Here is an 18,327-nt window from a genome sequence, read left to right on the forward strand (position 1 = left end):
GATTTTAAATTTTTTAAAAATTAAAAAAATAAGATTTATTTTTAAAAATAAAAAATCATTAAAGTTATTTAAAAAGCATTAATATATATTTTTAATATTTTTATATTTTAAAAAATAATTAAATGTTAACATATTATCTATGTGGCAATCCATATGCATGACACGTCAATAAGATTAGCAAACGATAATTTTTTTATTTATTTTAGGATGATTTAATAAAAATATAAATTGAATGACAAAAAAAACAAAAATTTAAATGAATGTATACTTTTTTGGTATATTAGTCGATAAAAGGAAACATACGTAATCAATAAACTAGTGGTATAATCTCTTCTTTTCTTTATTACTTTATTGGTTCTCTACAAATATGGACATAGTGTAATGTAACCTATTTTCAGAAAGAAGAAAAGTAATGTAAACTAATTCTACTTTTTGTTTGAAGGTGTTGAAAGTGGAAACTTTTGAATGAATACCACATTGAATCTTTTCATGGAAAAGTTTTAATTACTGTGAAATGAATATTGTATAAACATTTTATATTTATAATTAAAGTAATAAAATTATATTTATTACTTAATAATAAACCATTTCTATAATAAAATTAGTTTTAATAAAAATTTTATATTTAACTCTTTTTATACTTAATCTATCGCTTCATGGGATGATACCTTAATAACACTGAATAAAAAAAAGTAAATTTAATAACAAAAAAAAATATTAAAAGTAAAATATCAAGCCTTCAATCTATTGACAATGGTTTTAGAGACAATCAAGTACAAGAATATGCATAAGCTAATGGATCGAAGTTGCATGATCACATCGGGTTTATCCTTTTCCGAGATTAACATAAGAGGAGTACGATTCTGCATGGTATAAAAATGGGTGCCATCACATATATTTTGTACTGGAGTTTTGACATCATTGCTAACAAATTATATAAGGTGTTTGGAAGGAGTGATGGGAAAGTGTATACTTTCTGGTACTAAATTTAGAAACAGAATATAAAATCATATATATAGGAATAGTTTATGCAGTTTGATTTTCCTACTTTATAGAGTCTAGCTCAACGAGAAATATATATTTTCAATATTTAGAACAAGTGATCCTAATCTATCAAACATCCATGACAATTTCTTCACATTAAAAAAAAATACTCTCATCACTAAATTCACTCATGTAAATTCAGCAAAAAAAACCACAACGCTAAAGATTTTACTATCAATATTCACTCACAAAATATAGTTCCTTACTTGAACAGATTTAGTGCCCTCAATTATCTGTTCATAAACCTATACACGTCTATTAATTTATAAAGAATATTTCGAGACTTGCTAACATAAGATCTATCATAATCCCTATAAAACAACCACAATACAATAATATTGAATAAGATAAACAAGGATTCTTGGCAGCTAAGTTTTTTGTGATTCAATCCAATTCAACTCCCTTGATTCAAGGGATTAGATAAGGGTGATCCGATTTTATCCAATCTCCAAAATATGTTTCCTCAAGTAATATGATCTTCATAGATGAGCCAGATGTCGTCCATATACTCAACATAGTCCATTCAAACCGTTCAATAAATTGCCAACACTTCAAATATGAAAACTGTTTTTGAACAAATACAGTGCTAGGGAAATGGGTACTTCCCTTCCACTTAAAGGCTAGTGTCATTTTTTTTCAACATGTAAAAATTAGTAACATTATGGTAAACTACTTCCCAATTTTTCCAGTAAAATTGAGCAAGGATCCCATCAATACCTAGGGCCTTGAAGAGTTGCATCTTAAAAACCACACATTTAATCTCCTCATCTATCACAATTTCCAGAAGACTCGTACTAATAAGAAAAAGGCGTTGGAAGCAACCTTTATACTGATAAGAAAGGTCCAATTCCGAAAAACAACCTCCTAAATAAAGTCAAGACCCTTCAGCAAATGACGTTTCGGTTATCATACCACTTGCCATTTTCCAACTGAATATAATCACACCTATGTCTCTAACTTTTTTAGGAGTCATTCACTCCAACACCTAAGATAATGTATCTCCTCAATTGAACTTGATAGACAACATAATAGTCGCTTGATTCAATTTGCTCAGTAATGAGAACTCAAAAGAATGAAAAGAAAACTAGAAAGAATACTAGTTGTATATTTTCAACCTTATATTTGAGAATACAAGTTCACTGTATTTATAACACAAAAACCTGACTACTAACAAAATACTAACTAACTACCTCAACTGCAGCTAACTATCACAACTGCTTGCATTCATTAACATGCCCCCATCGTCTTGACTCTTGCTGAGTGATCGGTTTTCATAACCACCTTAAGACACGATCTAAACTTTGTAAACAAATGTACTACTAAGGGCTTTGTAAACATATCTGCAACTTGTTCCTGTGCTGGAACATGCCCCACACTTAGCTTCCCAGCAGCAACCTTCTCTCTAACAAAATATAAGTCTAATTCAACATGTTTAAAATTTGAATACATTACTGGATTGGCAGAAACCGCAACAACTCCAGAGTTATCACACCATATAGTAGGCTTCCTTGATGGTGAAACATGAAGTTCAGACAACAAAGACTCCAGCCAGAACACCTCAGTTACTGCGCAAGCTAGTCCTCTATATTCAGTTTCCGCAGTGGACCTAGAGACCACCTGCTGCTTCTTCGACCCCCAAGCAACAGGGTTACCACCAAGAAAAACACAAAACCCTAAGGTTAACCTTCGATCATCAACATCAGTGCCCCAATTCGCATCGAAATAGCCTACAACATTCAAAATAGCAGACTAGTGAATTGAATACCATAATCCAAAGTACCTTGCAAGTACCGAAGAATTCATTTGACTACTTTAAAATGTGCATCAAGAGGTCGATGCATGAACTGACATATTTTGTTGACAGCAAAAGTGATGTCCGGTCTGGTGATAACCATATATTGCAGTGCGCCTACAATGCTGCGATATTCAAATGTATTCATAACCTCGTATCCAGGGTGCTGAGACAAAACAGAAGAGGCAATCATGGGTGTAGGAGAACTATTTGCTTGGTCCATTTTAGCCTTGCGAAGAAGATCGATCACATACTTGCGCTGACTGAGAAACAGGCTAGTAGAAGTGGAGACTACCTCAATACTAAGGAAGTAGCTGAGAGAGCCCAAATCCTTCAACGAAAATTGAGTATCCAAGTCAGTAACAAACTGATCAATACTGGCCTGATAATTTCCAGTAATGATTATGTCATCGACATAGACTAAGGCATACAAGATCACATCAGCAATTTTCTTAACAAATAATGAGCTATCAGATTTGGCCAAAGAGAATTGGGAAAACAATAGGAAATCTCGAAGTTTAGAAAACCAGGCCCTAGGAGCTTTTTAAGGCCGTACAAAGCCTTCTTTAGCTTACACACCAGTGGTTTTTCCCCATGAGTCTGTTCAAAACCAAGTGGTTGATGCATATAAATCTCTTCTAACAAATCATCATTAAGGAAGGCATTGTTGATGTCCACCTACCTAAGTTGCTAGCCAAACTGAATCGCCAATGCCAAAACAACTCTGATAGTTGTGGGCTTAATAACAGAACTGAATGTGTCCTAAAAATCAACCCCAGCTTCTTGAAGATACCCTTTAACCACCAAACGTCCTTTGTAGTGAGCAATGGTACCATCGGCATGCCTCTTGAGCTTGAAAACCCATTTACATCCCACCGCTCGTCGTTTTGCTGGTAGGGGAACTAAATCCCATGTGTCATTCTTCAGGATAGCTTCATATCCTTGCTAAGCTGCAAGCGCCCACTTCTTGCTCGCAAGAGCCTCGTTAATAGTAGCAGGCTCTGTGTCACTGAGCTTAGCAGTGAACACTCTTGGCTTAAAAATACCATTCTTGGATCTAGTTGTCATAGGGTGAGAATTGACATAGGAGTGATCGGGAGGATTCTGAGTATTCAATACTGGAGGATGACTAATACCAGGTGAAGAAGCAGAATCAGAGGTACCACTGAAAGATACAGCCTATGGTGAAGTAGGAATATGAGACTGCTCTCGAGAACTAGTAGACTCTAAAGGAAGTTGAGCAGTAAGAGACCGAGTAGATCCTAGCAAGCAACCTAGATCCTACAAGTTGGAGGAACGGGGAACACTAGGAGAAATAACTGAAGAGTGACCTTCAAGTGGTACCACAACAGAAACTGAAGATCGTTGATGCTGTTGTTCAGATTGTATATGTAAAGAGCCACCAGTAGAGCTAGCAGTACTGGCAAAAGGAAACCACCCTTTATCAAACACCACATGCCTAAAAATAAACAACCTGTTGTTGGCATCAAGATACTTATATCCATTGTGAGTAGGACTGTAGCCAAGAAATATATAAGACAGAGACCGAAATTGAAGTTTGTAAGTATTAAACGGTCTAAGATATGGATAGCACCTACATCCAAATACTCTGAGATGTTTGTAGTTAGGCACAGTCTTATGCAAAACTTCAAAGGGTGACTCACCAGCTAGAACTGAGGTTGGAAGTCTGTTGATCTGATAAGCAGCATTGATGAAGGTATGAGCCCAAAAGTCCATAGACATGCTAGCTTGAGCTAGTAATGTTAGTCCAGTGTCAACCAAATGCCTATACTTCCTCTCAACTAAACCATTTTGTTCTGAAGTGTGAGGGCACGACAGTCGATGCTGAGTTCCTAGTTGAGAAAGAATCTTTGGAAAAGAACAAAACTCTCCTCCCCAATCTGTTTGAAGATCTTTAATTTTGCAACCAAATTGGATTTCTACCAACTTTTGCAACTGAAGAAACTTATCTAGAGCCTCAGACTTTCGGTGAAGAAGGTAAATCCAAGTGTACCTCGAATATGCATCCACAAAAGAAATATAGTAAGAAAATCCTTCAGATGCCATAGGAGCAGGACCCCATAGGTCAGAAACGAGAAGCTCAAAAGGAGCTGTGTACACAGTTGTAGAAGGCGAAAAAGGTAATTTATGGGACTTGCCAAGTTGACATACTGAACAAATTGATGAAGTTATCTTTGATACCTTTGAAGTAAGATTACATGTTTGAAGAACTGACATAACAGTTTTATTACAAGGGTGACTTAGGCGTTTGTGCCATAGATCAAAGAAAGAAACATTAGAATCAAATGACTCTAGTGATGTGGTATTTACAATAGCAGAAGAAATATTAGAAGCTGATGCAGCAGCACAGCCTGGAGCACCTGACAGATTGAACTGATATAGACCATTATGAATGCGGCCCACCAACAGTGTTGTCCCTATCTTGATATCCTTCACAAAATAATGTAGGGGTGAAACTCAATGAAAACTTGATTATCAGCAGCAAACTGAGCAACAGACAATAAATTCTTGTAAATTTGTAGGACATGCAATACATGTTTGAGATGAAAAACTTTATTAGAGCTAGCAAAGGAAGAAGACCTGATATGAGCCACTAGCACAGACATACCATTACCCATAAAGAGCCTGTTGTTACCTGTGTATTAAGTAGCTTTATGCAAATTTTCCAGATTGCTGGTTATTGGAACCCACCCATTGTTTGAAAAGTCAAAAAGGGTGGGCACCGAAAGTAGAAAGTAAAATTGGTTGGCAAGTTGGGTTAAAAGTTGGCATGGGATAATTGCAATTTTGGTCCCTAATTGTATAGGGACATTGCAAGTTGATCCTTGAACCTCAACTATAAATAGGCCTAACCATTTCTTACTTTCTTCATCCCACACTTGCCATTCTCTACTTAAGGCAATTGTTCTCTCTCCCTATTTGTAAACTTTCACTTGTATTTTTGGAGTGAAATATATTTGATAGTGCCCGAGGACGTAGGCAAAATTTGCTGAACCTCGTTAAAATTCTAGTGTTCTTTATTTTTTTGTTCTGCATATTTTGCAAGTGTCATTGTAGTGATTTATTGTGCTATTAAATTACGATAGAGGGATATTCTGGCTAGGAAAGATCTGGTATGTAAGCGATTCTCGTGATCCACCTCTCTTTCCTGGGAATTAAACTTAGTGTGATTTTTCAGTACAATAATTTTACTCTTTCACACGCTTCCGCGCAACAATTGGTACCAGAGCCAGGTTCGTACTTGGGGAATACGACCGTTTACGGCACTATTCACGTATACGGCACTATTCACGTATACAGTACTATTCACGTATGCAACACTATTCACGTATACAGTACTGTTCACGTATACAGTAGTTGGGATTGAGGAGAAAAATGGCAGCAGCATCGTCAACAGCAAGGACTACTGTGACAAATGCAAAATTTGAAGTAGAGAAATTTGACGGTACCAATAATTTGGTATGTGGCAGTGTGAGATCCTGGATGTCTTATGTCAGCAAGAGCTGGATATAGCCCTTGAAGAAAAACCTGACAAGATGGATGACAAGGAGTGGGCCAAGATCAATAGACAGGCGTGTGGTACAATCCGCCTATGTTTGGCCAAAGAGCAGAAGTACTCCGTCATGAGGGAGACATCAGCGAAGAAGCTGTGGGATACATTGGAAGAAAAGTTTCTAACGAAAAGTCTTGAAAATAGGCTTTATATGAAAAAGAAACTTTTTCGGTTCACGTATGCACCCGGTATGTCGATGAATGACCATGTGGACTCATTCAATAAAATTTTAGCAGACTTGCTAAATTTGGATGAGAAATTTGAAGATGAAGACAAGGCATTATTGTTGTTGAATTCCCTTCCTGATGAATATGATCATCTTACCACCACATTGCTTCATGGGAAAGATTCAATCACATTTGATGCAGTCTGTAGTGCGTTGTATAGATCTGAGACTCGAAAGAAAGATAAAAGAGATCACAGAGATACAACTGCAGAAGTCTTAACAGTAAGAGGTCGTTCACACAGCAGCAAACCTGGTAGAAGGGGTAAGTCCAAAGGGAGACCCGCCAAAGATGAATGTGCCTTTTGTCGTGAGAAAGGGCATTGGAAAAAGAATTGTCCTAAGTTACAAAAGGGCAAGTATATTTCTAATGCATGTGTAGCGGAGCATGATGAGGAGTCAGACTTTAGCTTGGTTGGCATGGCAATGGCATGTCAAACGGATAAGTGGATATTGGATTCGGGATGTACTTACCATATGTGTCCTAATAAGGACTGGTTTTCTAGTCTTGAAGAACTAGAAGGTGGAGTTGTTTTTATGGGCAATGATAGTGCCTGTAAGACAATGGGTGTAGGTACAATCAAATTGAAGAACCATGACGGCTCAATCCAAGTTCTGACAGATGTTCGCTATGTACCCAGCTTGAAGAAAAATCTCATATCATTAGGGGCCCTAGAATCTAAAGGGCTCACAATCACTTTGAGAGATGGATTACTAAAGGTAGTAGCTGGGGTATTGACGGTGATGAAAGGCACTAGAAGAAATAACTTGTACTATTTAAATGGAAGTACAGTTATTGGATCAACATCAACAGCTTCTGCGAAAGATGTAGATTCAGAGGCTACCAGGTTATGGCATAGGCGATTGGGACATGCTGGTGAAAAAGCTTTGCAGACTTTGGCGAAGCAAGGCTTGTTGAAAGGTGCAAATTCTTGCAAATTGGAATTCTGTGAACATTGTGTTCTGGGCAAGCAGACGAGGGTAAAATTTGGTTCAGCAATTCACAATACGAAAGGAATTCTGGACTATGTTCACAGTGATGTGTGGGGACCTACCAAAGTGGCTTCTTTGGGAGGTATGCACTATTTTGTCACTTTTCTTGATGATTATTCAAGAAAAGTATGGGTGTATCTAATGAAAAGAAAAAATGAAGTTTTGGATGCATTTCTGAAGTGGAAGAAGATGGTGGAGACTCAGACAGGTCGAAAGGTCAAACGACTTCGATCAGATAATTGTACTGAGTACAAAAATGATCCATTTCTACAAGTATGTCAAGATGAGGGCATTGTGCGACACTTCACTGTTCGAGATACACCACAGCAGAATGGGGTGGCAGAACACATGAATCGGACTATACTGGAGAAAGTTCGATGTATGTTGTCCAATGCTGGATTGGGCAAGGAATTTTGGGCTGAGGCAGTTACATATGCGTGCCATCTAATTAACCGATTGCCATCAGCTGCAATAAATGGAAAAACTCCTATGGAGATGTGGACTGGTAAACCTGCTACTGATTATGATTCTTTACATGTTTTTGGTTCCACTGCATATTATCATGTAAAAGAATCTAAGTTAGACCCAAGAGCAAAGAAAGCATTATTCATGGGTATAACTGGTGGTGTAAAAGGATACCGTCTCTGGTGTCCTGATACAAGGAAGATTGTTTTCAGTAGAGATGTAACTTTTGATGAATCAACCATGATGAAGAACGAGGATTCACAAAAGGATGACAAAACCAGTAGTACTTTGCAGCAGGTGGAGTTTGAAAAGGTTAATGATGATCCAGCTAATATTGAAAGAACAAATGATGAAGAAGTTTCGACCCAAGAACTTCTACAGCAACAAGATTCAATTGCATATAGGAGGCCAAGAAGAGAGATTCGTAAGCCTGCTCGCTTTGACGATATGGTGGCCTATGCACTTCCAATTGCAGATGATGATGTTCCTTCCACTTACACAGAAGCAATAAGTAACTCTGATGGTGTAAAGTGGAAGCAAGCTATGAATGAAGAAATGCAGTCTCTTCATAAAAATAGGACTTGGGAGTTGGTGAGACTGCCCAAGGGAAAGAAGGCAATTGGATGCAAATGGGTATATGCAAAGAAGGAAGGATTTCCTGGTAAAAATGAAATTCGATACAAGGCTAGATTGGTAGCAAAGGGTTACGCTCAGAAAGAAGGAATAGACTACGATGAAGTGTTTTCTCCAGTTGTGAAGCATTCGTCTATTCGAATTTTGCTAGCCTTGGTTGCGCAATACGATCTTGAACTAGTTCAGCTTGATGTGAAGACCGCGTTTTTACACGGTGATTTGGAAGAGGAAATTTATATGACTCAGCCAGATGGATTCAAGGTTGCTGGAAAAGAAAATTGGGTTTGCAAACTGACAAAGTCGCTTTATGGATTGAAGCAATCTCCGAGGCAGTGGTACAAGCGATTTGATCAGTTCATGAAAGGGCAAAGGTACACAAGAAGTAAATTTGATCATTGCATGTATTTTCAGAAGCTACAAGAAGGAACTTTCATATACTTGCTCTTATATGTTGATGATATGCTAATAGCATCTAAGAGCAAAGTTGAGATTGAAAGATTGAAGACTCAACTCAATCTCGAGTTTGAGATGAAAGATCTAGGAGAAGCTAAAAAGATTCTCGGCATGGAAATATGTAGAGATAGAGCTCATGGCAGAGTTAGCTTGTCTCAGAAGCAGTATTTGAAGAAAGTACTACAGCAGTTTGGCATGAACGAGCAGACCAAACCTGTAAGTACCCCGTTGGCTTCTCATTTCAAGCTTTCTGCACAACTATCTCTTTCGACGAATACGGAACGAGAATACATGTTGCAAGTTCCGTATTCTAATGCAGTGGGTAGCTTGATGTATGCAATGGTGTGTACAAGACCCGACATTTCACAGGCAGTTAGTATAGTGAGCAGGTATATGCATAATCCTGGAAAAGGACATTGGCAAGCTGTGAAATGGATTCTACGGTATATTCAGAAGACCGTGGATGTTGGATTACTGTTCAAGCAGGATAATACACTTGGTAAAGGTGTTATTGGGTACGATGATTCTGACTATACCGGTGATTTGGACAAGCGAAGATCAACCACCGGTTATGTGTTTACACTTGCTGGAGGACCAATAAGTTGGAAGTCTACACTACAGTCTACAGTTGCATTGTCAACCACAGAAGCCGAGTACATGGCTGTAACAGAGGCTGTAAAGGAGGCTATTTGGTTACAAGGTATAGCTAAAACCATGGGGTTGGTTCAAGAGCATATTAACGTGTATTGTGATAGTCAAAGTGCTATTCATTTAGCAAAGAATCAAGTCTATCATGCACGTACAAAACATATCGACGTACGATTCCATTTTGTGCGGGAAATTATTGAAGAGGGGAAAATTTGTCTTCAGAAGATCAAGACTGCAAATAATCCCGCAGATATGATGACCAAGGTGGTAACAGCAACCAAGTTCGAACATTGTTTGAACTTGATTAATATCCTGCAAGTTTAACAGTTGAAGAAGGCACTATCAAGTATTGTTGTCAAAGGCAGAAAGAATTGTGTGAAGATAAGATTATCCTAATCAAATCTTCAAGGTGGAGATTATTGGAACCCACCCATTGTTTGAAAAGTCAAAAAGGGTGGGCACCGAAAGTAGAAAGTAAAATTGGTTGGCAAGTTGGGTTAAAAGTTGGCATGGGATAATTGCAATTTTGGTCCCTAATTGTATAGGGACATTGCAAGTTGATCCTTGAACCTCAACTATAAATAGGCCTAACCATTTCTTACTTTCTTCATCCCACACTTGCCATTCTCTACTTAAGGCAATTGTTCTCTCTCCCTATTTGTAAACTTTCACTTGTATTTTTGGAGTGAAATATATTTGATAGTGCCCGAGGACGTAGGCAAAATTTGCTGAACCTCGTTAAAATTCTAGTGTTCTTTATTTTTTTGTTCTGCATATTTTGCAAGTGTCATTGTAGTGATTTATTGTGCTATTAAATTACGATAGAGGGATATTCTGGCTAGGAAAGATCTGGTATGTAAGCGATCCTCGTGATCCACCTCTCTTTCCTGGGAATTAAACTTAGTGTGATTTTTCAGTACAATAATTTTACTCTTTCACACGCTTCCGCGCAACACTGGTGACATGATTAGAAGCACCAGAATCGGGATACCAAACCTTTGTGTTCAGAGATCCTGTAGGAAGATGACTGTTCGTGGAGACAGTATTAACTTACGGACAATGAGAACAACCCTGAGAGCCTTCACAACACAAGTTTGAAGCAGCCTGAAACTAATGACAATGAGGTTGCAGAGGTTGGTTGGATACCCCTTCAAAAGACTCATGAAACCTATAGTAGCATTTCTGAACCGTGTGACCAATGCGACCACACAACTGACACTGAGGCTTATTATGAGTAAAACGCCTGTCTCGACCTCTTCCTCAAAACGACGGAGAGCCACGGCCTCTATAAGGTGGTAGAGAACTACTTACAAACTGCTCAGTGTTGTTAACAGTGGATGCACCTTGCTGAGCCACATTAACCTGCAAAGGCATACTTAAACTCGAATCTTGCTGGCGAGATTCACAATCAACTAACATTTCTTCAAGAAGATCAAAAGAAACAGGCATTGCTGAAGTAACAACACAGACTAACTCATATTCGATGGGCAATCCAGCAAGAATAATACTATTTTGTTCCTGTACAGATACAGAATAACCTGCAGCAACTAATCTATCACACAAACTCTTTATCTTGGACAAATACTCTTTAATGGTGATATGCCATTTCTTTTGAAAATATAAAATATGTCTTAGAGTAGAGACTGGCATAGTAGATTTTGCAGCAAACCTCCTAATAACAACATTCCAGACATCAACACTCGAACGGGCATCAATAAGATGCACCAAAATATCATCACAAATTGTAGACAACAGCCAATAAGCCAACAACTTGTCTTGTTGTTTATGAACCAAGAAATCTGAATTAGCCACAAGATTGCCATCACCATCAACAAGAGATTACGGAGGAATACCAACGGTGCCAATAACAAAATATTATAATTCGTAACCTTCAAGAATTAACAAAACTTGTTGTTTCCACAATAAAAAATTGTGTTCACTCAGCTTTACTGTATCATGTTTGGGAAATTGCTGAATTTTCTTCAAAACACCACACCCAGGATCAGAAGAGGAAATATGAACCGAAGGATGATTACCATTATCATTACCTGAATCTGCATCTGTCGCCATTTAAAGAAAACAACTTATGGCTCAGATACCATAATGAGAACTCAAAAGGATGAAAAGAAAACTGGAAATAATACTAGTTGTATATTTTCAACCTTATCTTTGAGAATACAAGTTCACTGTATTTATAACACAAAAACCTAACTACTAACAGAATACTAACTAACTACCTCAACTGCAACTAACGATCACAACTGCTTGCATTCCTTAACACTCAGTTTGATTCCTCAAAGTACAAACTATTTAGATTACTTACTAATATAAGTTGCCTTCTTGCATCATAATCCATCCCTGTGGTGCAACTTAGTATTAGTTAAATATTAGGTAACCGATGAACCAACATTTTCTTTGTTTATTTTGTTTTTTTATGTAAAACCGGTGAGGAAAATTCTGTACAAGATAATACCTTAACCATGAATTTTTATTAACCAATCTATTCGAAAAATTACAAACATAATAATAAAATAACTGCATATAAGGCACAAAATCTCAACACTTTTTTGGTATGATGGCAAAAGGCTCTTAGTGTACTGATGAAGGGTTCCTAATGGTGCAGGTGAAGTGCCCCATTATTGTGCTACTGAAGGGTTCCTTGGGCGTCCCATGGTTGACCCCTTCTTGGGGTGTAGAGAGTGCTTCTGTTGACATATTTAAGGGAAGCATCTTTGTTTCCCTTAAAGTTTAAACCTCCAAGAAACCTAAATATTGCAAAAACTTAAAAGACCCCTTACAATATTAAAAGCCTCAAAAGATTCATTATTTGAGAAAGATAAAAGAGCTTGAGGGGATTAAGTCAAGGATTCTTACTTATGGAAGAGACATAAGTTTTTGTTCAGTTCCCATAGATGACACCAATTGCTGTAACATTTATGTTACACCAAAGGTAAAATGATACAATGGTTCCAGTTCACACCGTAAATGGATGTGAAAAATCGCAATAATATGGGCAATTTACGTTGTAAATGGTTGAGAGAGTTGTTAGAATGGAGGTTTGAGGAAGTTGGAGTTGAGTTTGAGTAAAGTATAAAGAATGTGGGCTACTTGAATGTCTTCCTCTTGCTTCAGAGTTGAGAAAGGGCATTTATAAAGGGAGGTTGGCTAGCAGGCTCCTAGACATTGAATTGCCCACTCTATAGGTGTGGTGGCAGAATGAAGACTGTTAGGTGAGGACATTACTGGAGTTGACTTGAAAGGACTAGATGAGATGCTGTGAGGTTAGAGACATAATAGATTGATGAATGTTAGCAAGAACTATTCCTCATATATATTTTTAGTACCATGTAGGCTCATTCGATGTGATGAAATATTCAGGTGAGACGTTGGAATCTATTGGTGAGGCCTTGAGTTTTACCATCCTCTTGAAATCATTAACTAATCTAGCAAAGGAGCAATTGAGTTTCACCAATATTATTTATAGTATTTTTAATTAATTTCACCATAATAATCAAAGCATTGATTTGATTTATATGAATTTTTAATAAATATATTTGTTACATTTCACTCATAGAGTTGATATACCGTAAATCTAATATTATCTATAAGTCTTCTTAATTAATTTAGTTTAAATAATATTCTCAAAAAAAATATTCTCCTGTATTTATTTTATTTTTGAACTGTTATTCTTTTTCAATATATATCACGTGAATCAGCCAAATTAGACTATTAATAAATAATCTTAGTACAGACATTTAAACACTGCCAAACTTTGGCTGCTGAAGAGTTAACGGAACAAGTTGAAGTTGAAGTTGAAGTTGAAGTCTAAGCCCGGCCGCCCTTACGTTCCCTATCCATATTTCTTTCTGCCTATAAAATACCGGTTGGTCAGAGTCTGAGTCAATTGCTCATTCTCATTTTTTTATTGGCCTTTTTTTCCTCTTTTCACCAATCACCGGTATTCAAATACTAGTACAAATACAGCTGCAGCAATTTGTCAATAACTTATTTGCTGCTTCACTGTACTTTGTGGAGAGGAGAGGAGAGAAGCCAGTTTCAATCGTCCCTTAAGAGAAACTGTTACGAAAAAGACATTGGGTCTTCCCAAATCTTGGCTTTGCATTGATGGCGGATCTCAAGTCAGCATTTCTCAATGTGTATTCCCAGCTCAAATCGGAGCTCCTTCAGGATCCTTCTTTCGAGTTTACCGATGATTCTCGTCAATGGGTTGAACGGGTATTCCACTTTCTCCCCTTCCTTTCCGTTTATACTTATCTGTCTCGCCATAGTTTTTCATTTTTCTTTTTTTGACCATCCGATTTCCTTTACCCTTCCAGATGCTGGACTACAATGTGCCTGGAGGTAATTTAACGACCGTTGTATGATTTGTTAATTTTTTAAAGCTTTTTCTAAGTTTCTTGGCTTGGATCTTCATATGCTGCAACTTGTTTGTTTTCAGGGAAACTGAATCGTGGACTTTCTGTGATTGATAGCTACCGCCTGTTGAAAGATGGAAAGAAATTGACCCAAGATGAGATTTTTCTTACAAGTGCGCTCGGTTGGTGTATTGAATGGGTATCCCTCTAATCTTGTCATTTTCTCTCCTTTCTTATTAACATAACAGACACTTGTGCTGCTTCCTCTAGTTGTTGTGCTGTTATTATGAGATGACAATAAACCTTGTGCTTGCTTTCTCGCAATAAAAACTGCAGCTTCAGGCATATTTTCTTGTTCTTGATGACATCATGGACAGCTCTCACACCCGGCGTGGCCAGCCTTGTTGGTTTAGATTGCCGAAGGTCTGTACCAAATCTGATCCTATTGTCGTATCATAATTTGCTTAAATTTTCCCTCTGCCAAAATCAATTAACTTTGTTTGAACTCCTTGTAGGTTGGTATGATTGCTGTAAATGATGGTGTTATACTTCGCAATCACATCACCAGGATTCTCAAAAATCACTTTCGTGGGAAACCTTACTATGTGGATCTGCTAGATTTATTTAATGAGGTAATGAATTGTGTGTATCTTAATTTCTCTTCATTCAAGAACTATACTAAATGTTTTCGGATATTTGGTTTACACAGGTGGAGTTTCAAACAGCTTCAGGACAGATGATAGATCTGATTACAACACTTGAAGGAGAAAAGGATCTATCCAAATACTCATTGCAACAGTGAGTGAATCTTTAGCAATTAATTTGTTTTATGAAACGAAAGTTTGTACAACCATCGTGCATAATCCAAGTGATAACTGACCTTTAATCATATTGTGGTCGAACAGCGAGAAAGTTCCACCCTTTGCCTCGTTTCAATTTCTGCCATTTCAGCTCTTTCTAATAGTATTTCTTATATATTGGTTAAAAATCTCTTTCAGGCACCGTCGCATTGTTCAGTACAAGACTGCCTATTATTCATTTTATCTTCCTGTGAGTATCAACCTCCATTTCACTTGAAGCATGCACATTGAATTATTGGCAATCTTTTTTTTCTGCAGTGTTTATAAAGGACATCGTTGCCATTCTAAATGATATTGTTTTAGGCAGCACTTACTGCCTATTATTCATTTTATCACCCTGCATCTGCTCTTGAATATTCTTAATGCATGCTTATGTACATCAATAGGTTGTTAGCTGGATTGATTAGTTGCTGCTTTATTGGCTATATCTCCTCTCAGATTAGCCATTTTGCTTCTAATGCTCCATCTATCTATTTAGGCAGCACTTACTGCTGATATTTTTACAGAGGATCCTTTCTCTTAATTCATTCAATCATCACATTAGAGTTTGATAGAATATAGTTGTATGGGTTATTTGCTTCTTATATTACCTAAATGAACCCAGGTTGCGTGTGCACTGGTTATGGCTGGTGAAAATCTTGACAACCACATCGATGTAAAGAACATTCTTGTTGACATGGGAATCTACTTTCAAGTACAGGTAATATTTGGCCAAATTCATTAGACTTTTAACCTCTACAATTTTATTCTGATATTAAAGTGGATAGATTTGAACTGAAAGTTAAATCCAAGAGTATATTTAATAGGTTAGTTGTTTGAATGTATCAGAGGTTTTATTCTAGTTGAACTTTTAGAAATTTGTGATTTCTGTTGAACATTGAGAAGGTTTCAGTCAAGAAGTACCCAAGACGGTTTGATTCCCAGAATGTGCTTGTGATCTGCTTTCTTGGCAGATGGAATTAGTTTCTTGGTTGCTCTTCTTTTATTGTCAGATACCGTATGTTAATATTGAATTTTCCTTTTCTGCAGGATGACTATTTGGATTGCTTTGGCAATCCTGAGACCATTGGTAAGGTAAGAAACTCTGGAACTAGAAGTCTTTTGGTGAAAGTTAGAAAGCTCACATCATTTGTTTTAATGAAAGTCTTACTCAAGCTCTGTGTAAATCTCAGATTGGAACCGATATTGAAGATTTTAAGTGCTCTTGGTTGGTGGTTAAAGCTTTGGAAATCTGTAATGAGGAGCAGAAGAAAGTGTTATATGTAAGATTGGAACTGTTTCTATCAGTTGTCTTATTTCTAATAAAATTTGATATGGTTACTCATTTATGTTATGCTTTGCTTCCAGGAGAACTATGGGAAACCAGACACTGCCAATGTTGCTAAAGTGAAGGCTCTATACAATGAGCTTAATCTCAAGGTTCGATATAATTAGGGATTTCTTCTTGGAACATAAAAAGAAAACAGGAAATGTTCTGTGATTTATTTAACGGTATTTCCTATTGTTGTATTGACAGGGCGTATTTGAGGACTACGAAAGCAAGAGCTATGGGAGGCTCGTAACCTCAATTGAAGCTCATCCTAGCAAACCAGTGCAAGCAGTGTTGAAGTCATTCTTAGGGAAGATCTACAAGAGGCAGAAATAGAATCCAGTTTCCAAAGATGAATGTGGCTGGATAACCTCTCCCACTCTTCTGTTCTATGCTCATTTGTTTGTCTTAAAATTTTATAATCAATCATCTTCTTGTTTTCTATTCCGACAAACATTTGGTTTCGGATTTAAATAAATTTCATAGAGTTCTGTCTCTAGCCAATTTGAATAAGTTTGCCAAAATAGGATGCATGCTCTTCTGTTTATAGATTCTGATTATTTGGATCACTTTTGTTATTATACCTAATAAGTCTACATTGGGGGATGGATGAGTTTACACACAGGAATCAAAGTTCAAACTAACCTTGGATATGGTGTTGATGAACTCGAAACCCATATTACTAATTGCCGGTAGACCAGTAACTTGTTGGCGTTTGATCTAGTTTCTACCGGCTGGATTATCGTTAAATGTTGGAAGAAATCATGGAGGTCATTTGATATTCCAGTGAACAATAATAAAATTAGTGTACAGACTCCAGACCTCCAGTTGCAGACATAGAGCAGAAAGGTAGACTGCTATAGCTAGGTTCATCATTCAAGGGCCTATAGATAACGACTCAAGGGGCTTAAGGCCTAAACTAAGGGACCAAATGAATATGAATGGGGGACCCTTTTGTTTGTTATCATACCTAACAATAAAGTTCATAATATAATTAGCAAGACAGCTACTGGCAGTATGCATAACCTAATATCTTTCATTTTTGGAAGTAAAAATACATCGTTTTTCCTTTTCACTTTTGTTACAGGTACGTATGCTGGACTAGTATTGTTCGTTCTTCAAGCGTGAAAAGGAATTATTTTCTTTCAAGATGTTTTGGAGTCCACTTTTTTGCCGCAGTTTTTAGTTGTTCTTGTTAGATCAGTTTGCTGGCCTGTGTGCATTGCTGACAGTGTGTAGTTACAATTTTTTTATGAGTTATATATCGGTTTTCTTTTGGCACCGGGATTTCTATTTCTTTATTTATTTTTAGATTGGCCCTTGAACTTTGTTACTGTTCCTCTCCTCTCCTGTTGGCTTTTAGTTGTTCTTGTTACTATTCATCTTGTATAAAAACATCTTGTGGTTTTTAGTTTATTCTCTTTTCTTCTTCTATATTCTTTTCCCTTCACTCCTGGTTTTATGGTTCTTCTTTTCTTTTTATTTGTCTTGGTTTTAAGATATCTTTTTGTCTCTTGGTTTTACCCGAAGCTGCAAAGGTTCTTGCCATTCTTTGCAGAACTTCCAGAAAATGCTAAATAATGCCTTGTGGATTCTGAGGCTGCAAGTATCATAGAAGGCATTCAGGAACAAATTGTTATACTCTCAAAGGATCATTCAACTATTGAGCTCCCTTCGTAATTAGCTTAATCAGAACGTTTTGATATTGTGTGGAAGGATTCATCGAATTGTTCAAAGTTATCATCTCTTTTCAGGTCATTTGGTTCAGGACTGCGGTATGAAAAGACTGGTAGCTCGTAAACGAATCCCCACTCTATTAGACGGCTTCTCAAGTATCCCTGATCTTCTCATTTCAGTTGAACTTGGTATATAATATAGACAATGTTCTCATCACCTGTTGCTTTACATGACATGTACCTCATGCGCTTCATCTCCTGTTGAACCATTAACTAGAATC

General features: G+C 37.1%; 1 protein-coding gene across 1 annotated transcript; it reads left to right on the forward strand.

The window, feature by feature from the left end:
* The first annotated feature begins 13,762 nt into the window (after positions 1-13,762).
* On the forward strand, positions 13,763-16,869 carry LOC107905737 (farnesyl pyrophosphate synthase 1-like). The gene is made up of 12 exons (NM_001326961.2): positions 13,763-14,061; positions 14,163-14,187; positions 14,285-14,400; positions 14,538-14,624; positions 14,717-14,833; positions 14,911-14,999; positions 15,200-15,251; positions 15,666-15,761; positions 16,091-16,135; positions 16,234-16,323; positions 16,409-16,480; positions 16,578-16,869. Exons 1-12 carry the CDS (start codon positions 13,951-13,953, stop codon positions 16,704-16,706), a joined length of 1,029 nt encoding a protein of 342 aa, NP_001313890.2. The 5' UTR covers positions 13,763-13,950; the 3' UTR covers positions 16,707-16,869.
* Positions 16,870-18,327: the final 1,458 nt, after the last annotated feature.

The sequence above is a fragment of the Gossypium hirsutum genome, chromosome D05, assembly GCF_007990345.1.
Source record: "Gossypium hirsutum isolate 1008001.06 chromosome D05, Gossypium_hirsutum_v2.1, whole genome shotgun sequence".
Classification (NCBI taxonomy): Eukaryota; Viridiplantae; Streptophyta; class Magnoliopsida; order Malvales; family Malvaceae; genus Gossypium; species Gossypium hirsutum.

Bases quoted from the DNA above. Each gene is read 5' to 3' on its own strand.
- LOC107905737 (NM_001326961.2), top strand. From the start codon at position 13,951: ATGGCGGATCTCAAGTCAGCATTTCTCAATGTGTATTCCCAGCTCAAA. The intron at 15,252-15,665 runs GTGAGTATCAAC...AAATGAACCCAG, and splicing joins ATTATTCATTTTATCTTCCT to GTTGCGTGTGCACTGGTTAT. The intron at 16,324-16,408 runs GTAAGATTGGAA...CTTTGCTTCCAG, and splicing joins AGCAGAAGAAAGTGTTATAT to GAGAACTATGGGAAACCAGA.